General features: G+C 35.2%; 1 protein-coding gene across 1 annotated transcript; it reads left to right on the forward strand.

The window, feature by feature from the left end:
• The first annotated feature begins 5553 nt into the window (after window positions 1–5553).
• On the forward strand, window positions 5554–7508 carry LOC113706507 (arogenate dehydratase 3-like). The gene has a single exon (XM_027228429.2). The coding sequence runs from the start codon at window positions 5821–5823 to the stop codon at window positions 7126–7128; it is 1308 nt and encodes a 435-aa protein (XP_027084230.1). The 5' UTR covers window positions 5554–5820; the 3' UTR covers window positions 7129–7508.
• Window positions 7509–17035: the final 9527 nt, after the last annotated feature.

Here is a 17035-nt window from a genome sequence, read left to right on the forward strand (position 1 = left end):
TACTGTAACTTACTGTAGAAGTTTTTTAAAAAATTTTTGAAATGTGTTTTTTTTTTTGAATATTTTGAAGTGTATAGTTTAAAATTTTTGAGAAGTTTTTTGAGGTTACTATAGCTAAAATTTTGAAAAAAACTTATAGCAGACAAACTTAGCAAAAAACTTGACTACTAAACAAGGCCAAGGTTAGTAAAACTAAGGGCATCCACAGCGCGGTGTAATGGGGGGCCATACACCGCTCTATGATACCCCCCATTACACCGCTCCATGACACGGCTCCCATTGGAGCCTGGGAGCCGTGTCATGGATATTACACGTATCATATCTGTGGGATCAGCACCAGCAACGGATAGCCAAGCAACGGAAGCTCCAGCAACGGATCAATTACTTGCCAAGATGATAATTTTACAACGGCTAAATTACTTCCTATAAATATACAAAGTAATTTTTTTATTTCATCTCACAATCTTCTACTCCATTATTTCAGTATTTTATCATTATGGATGAGAATCTTAGTAGTTTTAGAAATATGTTAAATAGTCCAAATATAGAAAATTCATCCGCTTCACAAAATCAAAACCACCAAAATTTCCAAAATTATCCAAATTTGCCAAATTATCCATTTCCAATTCCATATTACCCAAATTTACCCAATTCCAATCATCCATCAAAATTTCAAAATCCACCACATTTTTCATATCAAATTCCCATGTATCCGTCACCTAATTTAGCCAAATTCCCATGTGCTCCATCCTAAAAGCCAAACATAATATTTCTTAGTCTATTTTTAATTTATGTTACTATATGTAATTTTCTAATCACTGTTTGAGTTTTTAATTGTTTATTTGTAATATTACTTATAATTTCATGTCATTTATGTTAATTGGAAATAAAATTTTAAAGTTTACCATTTTAATTTTATTATGAGTTGTGCATTATTAAAATGAAAGAGGGTAGAAAGTATAATAAAAGAGGAGATAGTGGAATATTGACGTGGCATGCGGACCCATGCTATTATACTCTGTTAAGTGTAATCTATTGTGGATGAGAGTGTAATAAAAAGAGGAAATAGTGAAATGCTGATGTGGGATAGTGGAATGCTGATATGGCATGTGGATTATACCTTCAGGGGTATAATCCATTGGAGATGCTCTAAACGAATAGAGAACTGTACGCACAACTTATACTCCAGCCACTGTACTAGGCAGTAGTAGTAGAAGTATATTATCATCATCTCACAATCCCTATCAGTTAGGCCAAAAAAAAAAAAAGGATGTTGTATGTACGAACCTTTATTTTATCAGTTTTGCTATTGTTGTTGCTGATTAGATTAAAATGAGACAAATTTGAGAAATTAAGATTTCAAAGCATTCAAAATTAAAATTGAAAGTGCAAAGTGAGAATAATTTACAAATTCAGAAAAGCAAAAGTGAAATTAATCCCATATGTACAACATAATTAAGTATCTAAGTTCATAATCGTTCTAATTCCTCATTCGTCTGTACCTGTGACTACTAACACACAAAAGTACTACGAAAAGCTTCAAAAGCAATTACATCATATAATTGATGATATAATAGATAAAATTAACTTGTTATCTGAGCGTATAATTTTGTTGTTGTAGTGTCTGTTGTATTAGTGCATATTAGTTGAACGGATGAGGGATGAGTTGGATGATTTCGGGGGATAGAGTATAAATTAGAGGTCTCGGATTCTAGTTCTTTCACTAATAGTAACAAAAAAAAATTAGAACACTAATTGAACAAAAAGGAAATAGCTTTCATATAAACATTAGACTTTCTATAATAACATTAGACAAAGACATAAGGTGATTCCAAAAGTTCCAGACATATATGGTAGAAGGAAGGATGATTCTTGTTCTCTAGCACCAATTAGGAAAAAAACAGATATAGATCAAGTGCCATTATTAATAAGTGAGTTATAATTAATGTCGCTAAAATGGATAATTAACTTTGATTGAATATCTAGTTTGCATTCATTTGAAAAGGCCTTACCCATGCGATCACAATGTTCCAAAAAAATAAATAAAATTAATCAGTGAGAATGTGATTGCTTTTGAAGCATCTTAAGATAAATCATTGTGTAGATTATATTCAGTCCAGAATACATGTATGAGTAGAGAAAGGTAGAAACCCTTTGTCTACTTGGAATACATGACCGGCCGTCAAAGTACTAATACCAACAAGAATGTAACTACGAACTGAGTTTTCTTAAATAATCTCATTAGTTTTTGATTACATACATTTCATATATTTAAACCCCAATTGTTTACCTATTCTTTGAACTGTACTTTGTCTAATAAACAGGTGAGAATTGCAAGTGCCAGAAACTCTGTGCTACACATTCCATACCTAATCACTCAGGACAGTCGTGTAGTTCTATTAACCTCTAAAACAAAACTTGCAATCTGGTTTTAGTCTTTGACAAGTTGGAAAGTGATCTGAGGATGGTGACCAATGGGTATTAATTAATTGATGAAGTTTAAAATGAAACTCCTGTTTAAGTCAATACGATCTAGAATGTCAGTTAATTTAAAAAAAAAAAAAAAATCCCATCGTGGGATAAAAAGGTGCTGGTCTGCTTGACCGTCCAAAACACGGCTGAGAGCGAGAAGTCTCTGATACTAATTAATAATTGCTTGGCAGAATTTCAAGGAAAAGACGCAGCAAGAGAACAAGGGTCCTTCATCTTCATGGTGAACCTGTAACTTTGAAGGGAGAAAAAGAGTGGAATGAAAGCAGAAATGAAGTGAAAGATATGGAGAATTTCGTGCCGTGAAATTTCATTTCATAACCCAGTGATCAAGAGGATTTTGTTACTTGTCTTTCAATGCTGGTAATTAATTCTACCCACCAAACTTACCAGTTTACAGAGTGTTTCTAATCTTCTACTCGTACGTTATCCTAGTAACTTCGGCGAGTAAAATAGCAGTATTAAGATACGGTACGATAAAAAGGATTTTCAAATATGTCTGCATAGCAAATTTTTTAAAAATAACAATATATATTTCGCTTGAATAGTAAGTATATTGTTTAACATATTTTTTTATATTTTTAATTATTATTTTATTTTACATATATTGCATCACTTACAGTAATTATTTCGAATGATTACTCTGTCCAGACAAAGCCAGGCCTATGACTAATGAGTAATGAGCGTGATGGAAAAGGATAAAACCGGCTGAATGTCGGTTAGCTTTCTGCACATGTGCAGAGTAAGGCTTTGCTTGGATTGCTGTTTTCCGTAGAAAAATTTCGTCATTTTCCGTGAACACATTTCCCTATTACCTTTTTTCCTCACATACATCAAATCGCTACAGTAATTTTTCCATGAAAAATGACGGAAAATGCAATCCAAACGGGACCTAAGTTAGCATGGAATCTTCCTCCATATATATATATATATATATTTTGTGGGATCTGCATTTGCTAGGAAATAGCATAGAAAGATCTGATCACAATTGCCCTTCATGGGAAAAATTTTTTTCCTTTCTTTTCTTTTTTGTGGTAGAATTAAGCACCCCCAAGAGAAAAATTCAAACGCACAGCATAATTGAAAAAGCATTAAGTTCAATCACCCAATATGACAGATAGAGGGCAGCACAGGTACAAGAAAGTAACAGAACCTGCTTATCAATTTAGCTGATAAAAACGTGCAGTTATAACTCCTTATACGTGACTTCAATTTTTCTGAGAGTCTATTCTAACATATGGCCCCAGAGCTTTCATTTCACTTCACACGGTGCCCCGCCACCCCTCCAATTGTCACTTGTCATAGCCCATAGGATTGGATTTTAGTCTGCGGTCCTGACGGACTCGTGAGGACCGAGGAGAGGGTCGGTGGCCGTGAAGTTTTATGCGTAATTGCGGAGGACAAAGGATGAATTGGGGGGCTCCTCGAGGCATGGGAGCAGCCATTGGCCAGCAACCACTGCTTTTAGGCCAGCAGCCACTGCTTTTGTTGCAGATATAGTAAAAGTTTTTGTATTCACTAGAATTTGGAACATGAAGGTTAGACTTGAAAGACTAAGGGTCCGTTTGTTTCGGGTGAAAATGTTTTCCAGGAAAATGTTTTCCTAATTTTCCGTGTTTGGTTGCACAAAAGTTACTGAAAACATTTTCCTATGTAAAATATTTTCACTCATCTTATGGAAAACAACTTTCCTTCCAAACTTACTGAAGTTGTTTTCCGAAATGCATGCATCCCGCCTGTAGTATGTTCCAAACTTACTGAAAACATCTTGTAGTATGTTCTTTTTTTTTTTTTGTATAAACAGGAGGATTCGAACCCAAAACCTCTTCCTTACACTCCCTCCCCCGTACCACCCAACCCTCCCCCTAGTATATTCAAAATAAAAAAAAAACCTCATCCTGCTCATCCTATGCTAGTAATTAATTATGTGTAATAGGAATATTCTTTTCTAGAGAAACTTTCAGCAGTGAGAGTGTAAGATATATGTCACAATAAGCATTGCATATGATTGATTTTTGACACTAAATGGCCAGCAATTTGTTTATTGTTTAAGGAGATATTTTTTATTCATATATACATTTCTCCAAGATTTTTTAAAGTTAAACAATGAGATAAATTTTCTTATTTTGCATGGGAAGAAGTATGTAGTTATAATGTGTAGAAAGTAAAGATAGAGATAAAAGTGAAAATATTTCAAAAGTTAAACAAACACCAGAAAAATGAAGTAAGAAAATATTTTCAATAAGCTAACCAAACACCTGAAAATGATGAAAGGGAAATGATTTTCATGAAAAATTACTTCCACGAAAAATATTTTCCCAAGGAAAATATTTTACATCCAACCAAACAGACCCTAAAAGGCAAACAGAGGGTTCATTTTACTCAGATTAAAGAAACCAACAAATTTGATGTTGCCATTTGCCAGCAAGAACCCCATCTCCAAATTGACAAATGACGCTGGTAATTAGTCTTGTTTCGTTAGTGATTTATTAGCAAAAATTTATTTACTTATATCATCAACATGCATATCTTTCAATCACATCCTTTTATTTTATATATATATATATATATATATCACATCCAAAAAAATTATAATATTTTTTTTAAAAATATATATATCTAAATAATCTACTATCTAAACACACTCACTATTACTAATAAATGCGTAAATCTAAAATCGTGTTACAAATGACAGTGACATGAATCTTCCCCCTTCACCGTAAAAATAAATTCCGCAGATCTGCTATCAAAAGGTTTGCCCCCCCAAAAAAAACTTTTCAGTTCAATCTCAAATCAATGTATCAAGCAAAAGATTTAGGTGTCAATTTATGACACCTCTACTCGTATGAATACATGAATTGTCCCACTTTATACACCCACGTGCACACCTAATGTACCCATACACCAAATACTACACTTGTATAGCATATGTATGTATAGATAATTTATAAGGAAGGAAAAAAAAAAGAAGAAGAAAAGTAAAACAAGTGAAGAGAAGGGGGTAGGTATGAGATTGACCGAACCATCCATGTACCATATTCTCCCCTCCCTTCCCCCTCCAAGTCTTCTCTTATCATCATCACATTTCTTCCCATCAGCTCCCTCACCGTCACCCACCCCGCACCCCTCCCTATATAAAAGCCTTCCCTCCTCCCTTCTTTCCTTTCTCAGCTTGGACGTTTTCTTTTGCCAAGAGAACTACAAGCTTTTTAGGGCCCCAAGTCTTTTACATTTGTTTCATTTTAGTCCCTTTTTTTTTTTTCATTCTTTACAATTAATCCGAACGAATAAAGAGCTAGCAATCCGTTCCCTCTTTCGTCGTCGTCGGGTATGAATCTCAAGTCCATAATTCCGCCGGGTCTCACCCTGACTCACCGTGTCAGCTCGACCCGACTCGTTATCCAGGCTGTCCACCGTTTCGACTCGGCCAGCACTCACACGAGTGTGAACACTAGTACGAACGGCTCGGCAGCTGCCGCTCCAGCGCCGAATGCTAGCACTGGGAAATTGAGCTTGAACGTCTCAGGCCATGTCGGCGCGAACCGAGCCGACTGGCAAAGCTCTTGCGCAATTTTAGCCAGCAAGGTCGTCTCTCAACAGCAGGATACCGAGACAAGTGGCTGTACCGGTGGAAAAATCACCACCGTCAACGGCCACAAGGCTAGTCTAGATCTGGTTCCGATAGACAATCTGCCCAAGCCACTCTCCATCGCAGACCTCTCTCCAGCTCCGATGCACGGCTCGAAGCTCCGCGTCGCCTACCAAGGCGTTCCCGGAGCTTTCAGCGAAGCTGCCGCCGGCAAAGCTTATCCGAACTGCGAAGCCATCCCTTGCGACCAATTCGAAGTTGCATTCCAAGCTGTCGAGCTCTGGATCGCTGACAGAGCAGTTCTCCCGGTAGAAAACTCCCTCGGCGGTTCTATTCACCGGAACTACGACCTCCTCCTCCGCCACCGTCTACACATCGTCGGCGAAGTCCAACTCCCAGTCCACCACTGCCTGTTAGCTCTCCCAGGCGTCCGGAAAGAGTATCTCAGCCGCGTTATCAGCCATCCGCAAGCCCTAGCCCAGTGCGAACACACGCTCACCAAAATGGGCCTAAACGTGACCCGAGAAGCCGTCGACGATACCGCGGGAGCTGCAGAATTCGTCGCGGCAAATAACCTCCGCGACACGGCGGCGATTGCCTCAGCACGCGCCGCCGAGCTGTACGGCCTAAGCATCCTAGAAGACGGCATTCAGGACGATTCCAGTAACGTCACCAGATTCGTCATGCTAGCCAGAGAGCCGATAATCCCACGAACGGATCGGCCGTTCAAGACGAGCATTGTCTTCGCTCACGACAAAGGGACCAGCGTGTTGTTCAAGGTTTTGTCGGCCTTCGCATTTCGGAACATTAGCTTGACGAAGATCGAGTCGCGGCCGCACCGGAATCGGCCGATACGACTGGTGGACGACGCCAACGTCGGAACGGCCAAGCACTTCGAGTACATGTTCTACGTGGATTTCGAGGCGTCCATGGCGGAAGTCAGGGCTCAAAACGCATTGGCGGAGGTTCAAGAGTTCACGTCTTTCTTGAGGGTTCTGGGAAGTTATCCCATGGATATGACGCCTTGGTGCCCTTCCAGAGGAGAATAAAACCCGAATCAATCGGAATCGGAATCGGAATCATTTTCTCGTTTTTCATTTATCAATAATTATTTGGAAAAAAAAAAAAGAGAAAGGAAGGAAGGAGGAGAAAACTGAAAAATGGAAAATGGGGTCGTTTGATTTAAGAATTCAAAGAATTGAATTGAGTTCTCTTCTCAATAATTTCCTTTTTCTTTACTTTTTTTTTTGGGTTTATGATTTTTTTAAATGTTTGGTCATCAAGAAAATGTTGGTAAATATGTGGGAAATTGTGTGTAAGAATTGTGAATATATTGTCACATCCTCAAAACCCTGTGAATGCTTGAAAAATTGTTGAACGGAGGAATGACAATTATGATGGAAAGCAAATTAATTATTTGTTGAATTAATATTTTGTTGGTACTTTTATTTTACTTTCCCCTTTTAGTTTTCAGGCCTTGTTACCTGTAATTCTTTCACTAAGGATATTTCGATTTCAACAACCTATGTAAGAACAATTAAATTGTACATGAATATTTAGATGTGCAGTAAATATTTTATATATATATTTTACAAAAATTGGCAATTCAAACGTCACTAGCACTGAAGTGCAAGTTTTGTGTAATTAATTTGAATGCATAAGCCATCATTTCTATTTAAATTTGAAAAATTATTATTTTGAATGTATGAATAAACTTTTTTTTTTTTTACCTTCCATGCCTCGCCCATACTCCTCTCACCCTCTATTGTCAGGTTCAAAATTCGAACCCTAAACTCGACAACGAAAAGTATTGTAAAAGTCCTCCACTCACCACTGAATCAATCGCGATGGTTGAAGGCATGCATATGCATTTATACATATGTTAGTGTAAAAGAATTAACTTCTCTTGTTCACCATCCAAAACACTAGGAGGATCGAGTTTTGCGACATTGCTAATCCTCAAGGAAATCCTATTAGGTTTGTGCCGTCTTCTGATTTTTGCCTGATTACCCTAAACCAAGTTGTGCCGGACCTATTTGAGGCTAGCGAAGTATTAGGTGCATTCTCTTAACTTTTTCATTGTTGTGGAAAACATCAATTCTCTCAACTTTTTCTTGTTGAGCTTACCAATCTTGTATTCTCTCAAACTTTTTCTTGTTGAGCTTACCATTCTTGTATTAAATTTCCATGGCTATTACTTGAAGCCCCAACACAATTATTTGCAGGCAAAATAATTATTGCTACTTTGCTTGTTAAATGGGTTGCAGCGCAACAAGACTGCAGCCCCCAACCTGTTTTTGGTTAAAGACATTGGCCTAAACGTAATGACAGCTCAAGATTGTTTCCAGTGAATTAGATGTCATTGTCATGTGTTATCACTTATCAGATGTTTGTTGTAGAATTCTACATGCTAGGGAAGTAGGGATGCTTCAATTCAGGACACTGCCCTTTTTTGGCTTCACCTATGGCTTATTAGCAGTTGCTGATCATTTTTATTCGCCTTTCTAAATTGCTAAATGAGCATTGTATGTATATGTATCTGCACACACAGATGCATATATATATATATATATATATATATATATATATACACACACAAAAATTATTTTAAAAAAAGTATGAGGAGGGAGTAATTAATTTCAGATATATTTGGAAGGGTCACATCGATAATAACTAGACCTATTTTAATCAACTTGACTTGGAAGAATTAGAGTTTGTAGCTCCCTTGAATTGAGTTTAGAGTGCTTATTTGTTTGGATTGCATTTTCTTGAATTTTTTTGTAGAAAAATTATTGTAGCGATTTGATGTATGTGAAAAAAAAAGTAATAGAAAAATATGATCGCGAAAAACGATGCAATTTTTCTGCTTAAAATGGCTGTCCAAACAAAGCGTGCTTTTGAAGTTTAATGTCTTCCGGGAAATATATTATTATTTTTGTTGGACGTACTTGGCTAACCTTTTAATATAGTCTTATATCTTAGTCAAGTATCTTCTATTCCATCAATTAGATGTAATGGAAAAAGACTTTTAAAAGACAAATTTAAAAGGCACTTTGGCTTCCCAAACTATCGACTTGCCTTCACTTTTTTCAAATAAAAAACAAAGGAGAAGTTGTTTGAAAAACCCCTTTGTTGCCCAAGCAAGCATGCGTGTATACAGCAATTAAGGCATACCTCTCACCATCCACAATTGTCTTACCTACCATCTTAGGAAACTAAATGATAATACTTTATTCCTGTGGTTTGGTGAAATGATACTTGTTGGAAGGTAGAGATAGCTAACTTGGTAGAAAACTATCACTTGAGTTGAATAATCAAAGAAAAAAAAAATACGTTCCAAGTAAGAGAATTTTTTTTAAAAAAAAAATTTGGTGGAAAAAACAGTTTTCTAACTTGAGAAATTAAGGGAGCTTTAAAGAAAACGAAGCAAAGCAGCCATAGAGCACAAATAGAGTCAAAATTGAAAAGTAAAGTTGAAGGAATTTTCTCAAGTTCATCTCAACGAGCATGAGAAGCCCTTCTTCATTCGATTAGTACATTTGTTTGGATAGGGTATTATTTGAAATATTATTTGGAATAATTACTGTAGCACTTTTTGTGATGTGATGTATGTGAGATAAAAAGGTGGTTGGGAATATAAAAAGGTGGGTTGAAAAATGTGTTTATGATGTAAGCGAAATATTATTTGGGATAAGTTTTGTATCCAAACACTATGAAACATCTTAGCATTCGGTTTAGGCATGAATGAAAAAAAAATTTAGATTTCATTTTTCATTTGCGTTTTCTTTTTCTTTTTTTTTTGGCCATTAACTAGAATTCTCGGCCAATGTAACTTCGAGAAATATATTTTAGGTGATTTTCATAAAAAGGTTTATGCTGTTTTATTAAGGAAAACGTCATCCTTAGCAACACAACACAAACAATCAAAGAAAAGTAAGAACATATCTATTTATTGAATTCTCGAAGAATATTAAACAGAATACGAGGTGTTCTATGAGCCAAGAGAAACTGAAGACTTTACTGCTCCATTTGCATTGAGCATAGACAAACTCATTAGAAAAGGGACAGAAATTTTTTCTTGTTTCTTTAAATAATTTTCATGATTTTTTCTTTATTTTATGATTTATTACTTGTCAGAGATCTTGAGGAAGGTTTGGTGAAGGAGGGCAAGAAGGGTAATTGCGGTAGGTAAAGGTGTGCCTCTTATTGGTGGTTGAAGCCTGAAAGCTATCACCCTTCTTTCTTCGGCTCTTTAGTCTTGTTTTGTACTACAGACATGACCACATTACCTTTTGGTGACGTAACTCCATTCCTGGCCACATTACCTTGTTTTGTACTAAGACATGCCACTGTTACCTTTTGGACGGAGTATTATTTAAAATAATTATTATAATTTTTTTACGATGTAATGTATATGAGATAAAAAAATAATTTAAAATATAAAAAAATGAGTTGAAAAATATGTTTATGATGCAAGCAAAATATTATTTAAAAAAATGGAGTATCCAAACAAACCCGTAGTATTATTTTTATTATTATAGCATCTTACTCCGGTGGGCAATTAATGAATTCAGTATAACTATTTTTGTTCTCTTTTTCCTTTTACCTAGATGTAATTTGAAATTTTAGGGATAATCCTTTTCTTTGTCTTTCGATACTAATTTAGATTTTTTTGTATTATTTTGCTGAAAAGTTGGCAACAATTTTGGAATTTGATTCCCTTTGACTGACGAAAGGGACATGGTGATATTGCAATTGCAACTCCGTTGATACACCTTTTAGGTCCTGATTAGTAATCCAATTCAATATTTAATTTTAATGAATTCAGATCTTAACATATATATTCAAACGCGTTCGATAATAAAAAATTGAATATCCGAATGAATTAAGCGGCACTGAAATTTTTAAACAAAATTTACTCTTAAAAATAAGTGATGAACTATTCACTTATCACGTAACGTGACATATACTCAAATGTGTCATATTTAGTATTTAACAATTCAATTTAATAATTTAATGGATTCAGATTTCAATTTTATCAAACACACTCTTAATCATTATTTATGTTTAACAAACGCATAATTCTTGTGTTTGCCACCACTGTAACGACCATATTAATTATTTATAAACGAAAGCAAACAGGTACAAGATATCCAAGTATTAATACATCAGTGTGGTTCATTTGTGTTGGGATCTAGACCCGAAGTAAACATTGCTTCTTATTAACCAAAATTTATTTACTTACATCATCATTACAATTTCCAACACACATTTTTATCTTCCCAATATCTTTTTATCTCACATACATCACATCACAAAAAGTGCTACAGTAAAAATATCCCAAATAACTTACAATCCAAACAGACCCATCTACTAAGAAAACAAGTACACAACAATAATTTAATAATAAATAAACCACAAACATAACACTATCATATACTCTCAAGGTGTCCAGGCAATTGCTATAACACTATCATATACTCTCAAGGTGTTATTTGTGGCTTTTCCACTGTGGAAATTTCAGGGAAAAAGAATGTGCATGTAATGGCCGCCCTAGTTTGGTATTTGTTTATTTTAAGTTGAACCGGAATTATCAATAGACACCAAATGACTTGTTCAGGTGGATGGATGAAACAAAAGCCATCCGTTCTTTTTGGGAAAAAAAAAAAATGCAGCCAAGAGTGGACATCTTTATTTATTTTTCAGTAGGAAAGTGATGGGATTTATGAAATAGGGAGGAAGAAGAAAGATTTGATTTCAGAATCTCTAATTCTTTGAGTCTTCAACATTAGTCGTCAGATCAAGACCTTCTCGGCACTTAAGGTGAATGTCGTCACTTAAAGAAAATCTACACCCATTTTCTAATCTGTCAGATCAATGAGCGAATATATTTCTTGAGCAAATATATAAGAGGTGGGCGTCATAAATAAAATTTTGCCTTCATTTTCTTTTCTTTTGCTTTTGCCATATTTAAGAAGTGATGGCAATTAAATCAATACCGTATAAATAATTAGTCAGTATTAAAGAGTACCTAACCTACCATATTAACACACCTAAATCATACATAACCTACCATGTGAATGCACATTAACAATTATTACCCACTATTGTATTTATAAACTATCCATAATTAACTTTACCTTTTCAAATAGTTAGCACTTGAACTAGAACCTTAATTTTTTACTCTAACATGATTGCTATAGTGGGTTTCAGGGTCACATCTTGATAGAAGTGTTTTTTTTTTTAAATGTTCTGTCTAATAGGTGTCCTATGGACACTCATTAAAATATATTTCAGGTGTTAGTATTTTAGAAATATAAGATTATTTAAGGAAAGTGTATAAATGCAAGGGATTAACTAGGAAAAATGTATAAATGCAAGAGAAAGTAACAATTATTAATGTGTGCATATACATAATAGGTTAGATGGAATGTAGGTGTCTTAACGAAGGGCATTTGTTAGAAAAATCCTTTTTTTTTTAAATACAAATTCTTGCGCTTGCAAATAAACGTGTTTAAGTGTTATCTAGGTCTTTGTTTGAAGATATAAATTAATAAGGAAGATAGGCATGGTCAATTAAAAATTAAACTGAGGCAGTATAAAGAAGGCAGTTGATCAATAATAGTCTAGAAAAAACTAATATTTTTGCAGTAAGATAATTTCATATTCTGCAACCTCAAATCGTTTAATTTTAAACGTGGTTTATAGTAAATGATTCATCTTTTCCCCCTCAGAAAACTACCTTAATTAATTACTTGGACGTTGTCCGGGTCATCTTTTAATCGTATATGGTCTTCACCTGAAATTTATTGGTCAATAATTTTAGTCAGTTCAATGAGCTCAACAATCTACGGAGTTTTTTTTTGGGGAGATAAGCTCCTCTTCCTTAAGTAATTTTTGTTAATGTTCAATACTAGAAAATAAATGCAACAAGGTGTAAATAGTACCTTTCGTTCATAGTTAGTAAAAGAAATTCTTGAGTTTAAGAGCACTGTGTGCCCGTGCACGCCTATTAAAAGTTGTTTTTGACAATATTAAAAGATTTGCAAAGAAGAGAGAAATATGCTATTTTTAAAAAAAAAGAATGTTTTTTTTTTTTAACAGAGAAATGATAGAATTTAAGAAACAGAGAGGAAGCAGATAATTAAAACTCATAATCTCTACGTTCTGGGATCTGAACCTTAGCAATTTGAAATATGCTAGATCTGAGAGAAACATGCAACTTTTCTTCCTCTTCCTATTAAATATTTTCGAGAGAAAAACAATGGCGTGTTGATTAATTTTGACAAACATGAAATTCTATGTCTCTCGAGAATGAAAACTTGGAAAGATTTTGCTCTAAACACAACAACAATGACGAGTTAACAAAGAAAACGACAAGAGTGTTTCAATATAGTCTTTACCTATATATATATATATATTTTTTACCCCTTCCTTCGCTTGCCAATTTTGTCTCAGTGACATCTGGATTAGCGACTTCTTACTTGTGGTTGGTGAAAACTAAAACCTAATTACTCCGATTGAAAAGGAAAAATGGTGCAGTAGTTTTCGGCCAAAAATTGACAATTTGTGGGATAACTCAAAAAAATCTGAATATATATATTCAACTATGAGATAATTTGCACGAACAGTAGAAGTTAAATGTTGCACTAGTCTAATGACTTTGCACTTGGCTTTAGATTGTCTAAAGATCATTGACATGGACACCACACTGTTTTGATCTGAAATGGCCTTCACCTACCTTTAGCAATGACAAAATCTCAATCTTCACACCTACTCTTGATCACAGTGCTCTGAGATTCGCTTAAAGATCTTTCCACTTTTCGTTTGAAAAAAAAAAGGCATATTGAAAGAAATTTACTGATAATAAAGGCATCATGAAGTTGTTGAACTCGCACATTTGGTGGTTTTTTTTTTTTTTTTTTTTTTAATGTTTGATTGACCACTTCAAATTGCGAAACAGTAGAAGGTGAGATTCTTAGACAGTGTACCTAAGGTGCAAGAAAGAATATGAATGATTAGATTTCAGAAATTTGGAGATAACATCAGAATAAACTTTCAAGGGGTAGAGAAAATACCCCTACTATATTAAACAGGTAAAGAAGTGTATAACTTCTTCCAAGATTATTCTATCTTTTGTTTTTTTTTGGTGTGGGTTGGTATCATGTATGTTATTCAAATACGTACCAAATTGTGATTAAAACAAAAGAAAACACTAATCTTGTTAAAAACTTGCTGTCGAATTAAAACTCAATAAGATTGGTTTACCAGAGGTTGGTGGTTGAGATATATGTATGGAAGGTTTGAATCAACCAACAGCTTCTTTGCTGTCTACTCCTTTGGTTTGTTTGTTTAGTGGTATTAGTTAAATAAAACTTAAAGAAAGGTATTGTTGCAGTTTGTATGACTGGTGAGATGAAGTCATCCAAGACGACTAATATTTAAATTTTGGGGTTTGTCTTTATAAGTTTGGTAGAAATTAAAGCAAATATGAAATGGCCCTTCTTGGTCCATGGGAAGAAGGATAGAAAGTTACCCTGCTCCTGCTGAGCTTAATTGGAAGCATCCCTGGAAAGTTCTTGCACAAACCACAAAGGTGGATATGGCGAAGAATGACAACAAAGAGGAAGACTTTTTCTCACTTGCAGCTATGCCCAGTTACCATCTTGCCTCAAATTCTTCTGTATTATGAAAATGGTGTCAAAATTTAGATGCAACCCTTACAAACAAAATTAGCTTTTTGATTTAGTACTTGTTAAATAGTGGTCCCTGGGGTAAGTTGTCTGATTCAGTACTTGTTAAAATCTCATTGTACCTTTTAATTTAGTTTAAGGAACAAGTAATAGAGTGATGTCATGCCTGCAGTTGCATTAGGTTGAAGACAAATTTGATTTAAGAATTCTCTAAAACGTCTGTGTGCTTGTGAAGATGCTTTGAACTTCAAACTACTAAATTCTCAGTCAATATGTTTGGTTTGACTTTTCCCTGCAGAAGGGAGGGGATTTTTGATAGGCTTCTTGTTGTGTATCTAAATTTAAGACAGGGCTTTTAGGTAACAAAATTTGTAGTATCCATTTTTTTTTTTTTTGAGGCTCCTTTGGGTATGTGAGTAAAGTCATTATTTTAAAAATTGAAAAGACCAGCAAAAGATGATTATATGTGGGTTAACTAGTGATTTCAGACTAAAAAGTGATCGAAAATTTAAGTTGGAATTAAATTTTGCTGACTTGAGTTTATAATAAAAATAAAATTAATATTTTAAAAAATAAGGAACGAAAAAATTCATTTGATGAAATACGAGAGACATTTTCAACGATTTTCTCATTTATCAACCAACGGGGTTGATGAAGTTATGGAATAGCCTTAATACATTTCTCTGAAAACTGAAAAGCCCAAAACTATCCAGATTGAACCCCCACAAAATAGACAAGTCTATTTCATTTGTTGAATTCCTGGTCCGTTAGCCGAGCAGGCCTAAGCAGGCTCTGCTAATGCCTATCTTGTTGGGGCCCAAAGTTTGAAGAAATGCATTCTTCAACTCCACAAATGAAAGATTATAGTACTGCTTTGGTATAATCATAGCACAAATCGACATATGTCTATCAAACTTAAATACTGGAATTGCTGTTTAAATGGGCCAAAATGGGAACTTGTTCTTGTGAGTAGTTAGTAGCCATTTTGATGATTGGCAATCAAATTGAGTTCCAGCGCACATTGCACTTTGTGATAGGCTTGGTACGTCAATAACCTCAATGGATTTGGCAGTACACTACCTGGCCCGTTTTTCTATTTGGGACATGGATGAGCTGGAGTTGCCCCCATCCAACACTGAAATGTATACATCAAACTATGAATTTTGACATAACCACTTATGCCATGCCAGCCATAATTTGGTAAATACTAGTTTTGTGGCAATTATCTCTTCTTTTTTTTGGTTGCCCGCCCGGTATCCGAAACTTTGTCCCGACTAATCCGGACCCGACCCGCGTCGCGCACCTGGTTATGGTGGGAGAGTCTCCCAACAGGAGTGTCTGCATACACTAGGACTCGAACACGAGACCTGCTTAAGCGAATCCGAGCCGCTTACCACTCGGACCAACCCCTGTTGGTTGTGGCAATTATCTCTAACAATTCCATAATAGTGAAAAGTTATTGATAATCATTCTACACTCTATCACCTATCCCTTGTTTTTTTTTTTTGAGACGACAACTAGTGTATAACCTATCTATCCTAAACTAGAGGGGAGGGGAGCCTAAAAAGGTTTTGTGTTAGGAGTTAGTAGGTACACAGACCTTACTAGATTAAGGAAGTGCTTTGGCACAACCCTTGAATTTTTTTTTACTACAAGTGAGATTTAAACCCTCACCTACAACCCAAGCAGGATCTTAAGACCCACCTTGGTGCCACTGAGTCGAGCTCAGTGGTTTATCACCTATCCCTTGAACCCTATAAAATAAAGGTATATGCCATTAAAGGTATCCACTCAATATACTGCTTCTCTCATAAATAGTTCGTTCATGCAGGTGCAGGTTTCTTATGAAGGCTTGTTATGAACTGTCTTCTTCCTCACCAGGTTAGTTCGGCAGTACGTTTTTGTGCTTTTACAGTCTAGTGTCCTTCGATGTTTTCATTTTTCAATACATGACAGTTGTGTCCAATAAATCCCTTCACATATGGACAACCTTGTAAAGTTTTTGAGAAGGGAAAAATTTATCTTAGCAATATAAGGGTAAATTCACCAAAAAAGAATCTTATCAGCTGCTTGGGGACTCCAGTATAATCACCGACACAAGCTTAGCATGTAGCCAGGAGGACATCAATTATTGGCAGGAGTTTGGCTTTGAAATGCGATGACTTTCATGGCAAAAAGTCCTGCCCTGCAAATCTTTAATAAGTTGAAAAAGCTTAGTGACTATTCTTTAGGGAACACAAACTTTCAGGGGTGCCAAGGACAG

The sequence above is a fragment of the Coffea arabica genome, chromosome 1e (genome assembly GCF_036785885.1).
Source record: "Coffea arabica cultivar ET-39 chromosome 1e, Coffea Arabica ET-39 HiFi, whole genome shotgun sequence".
Lineage (NCBI taxonomy): Eukaryota > Viridiplantae > Streptophyta > Magnoliopsida > Gentianales > Rubiaceae > Coffea > Coffea arabica.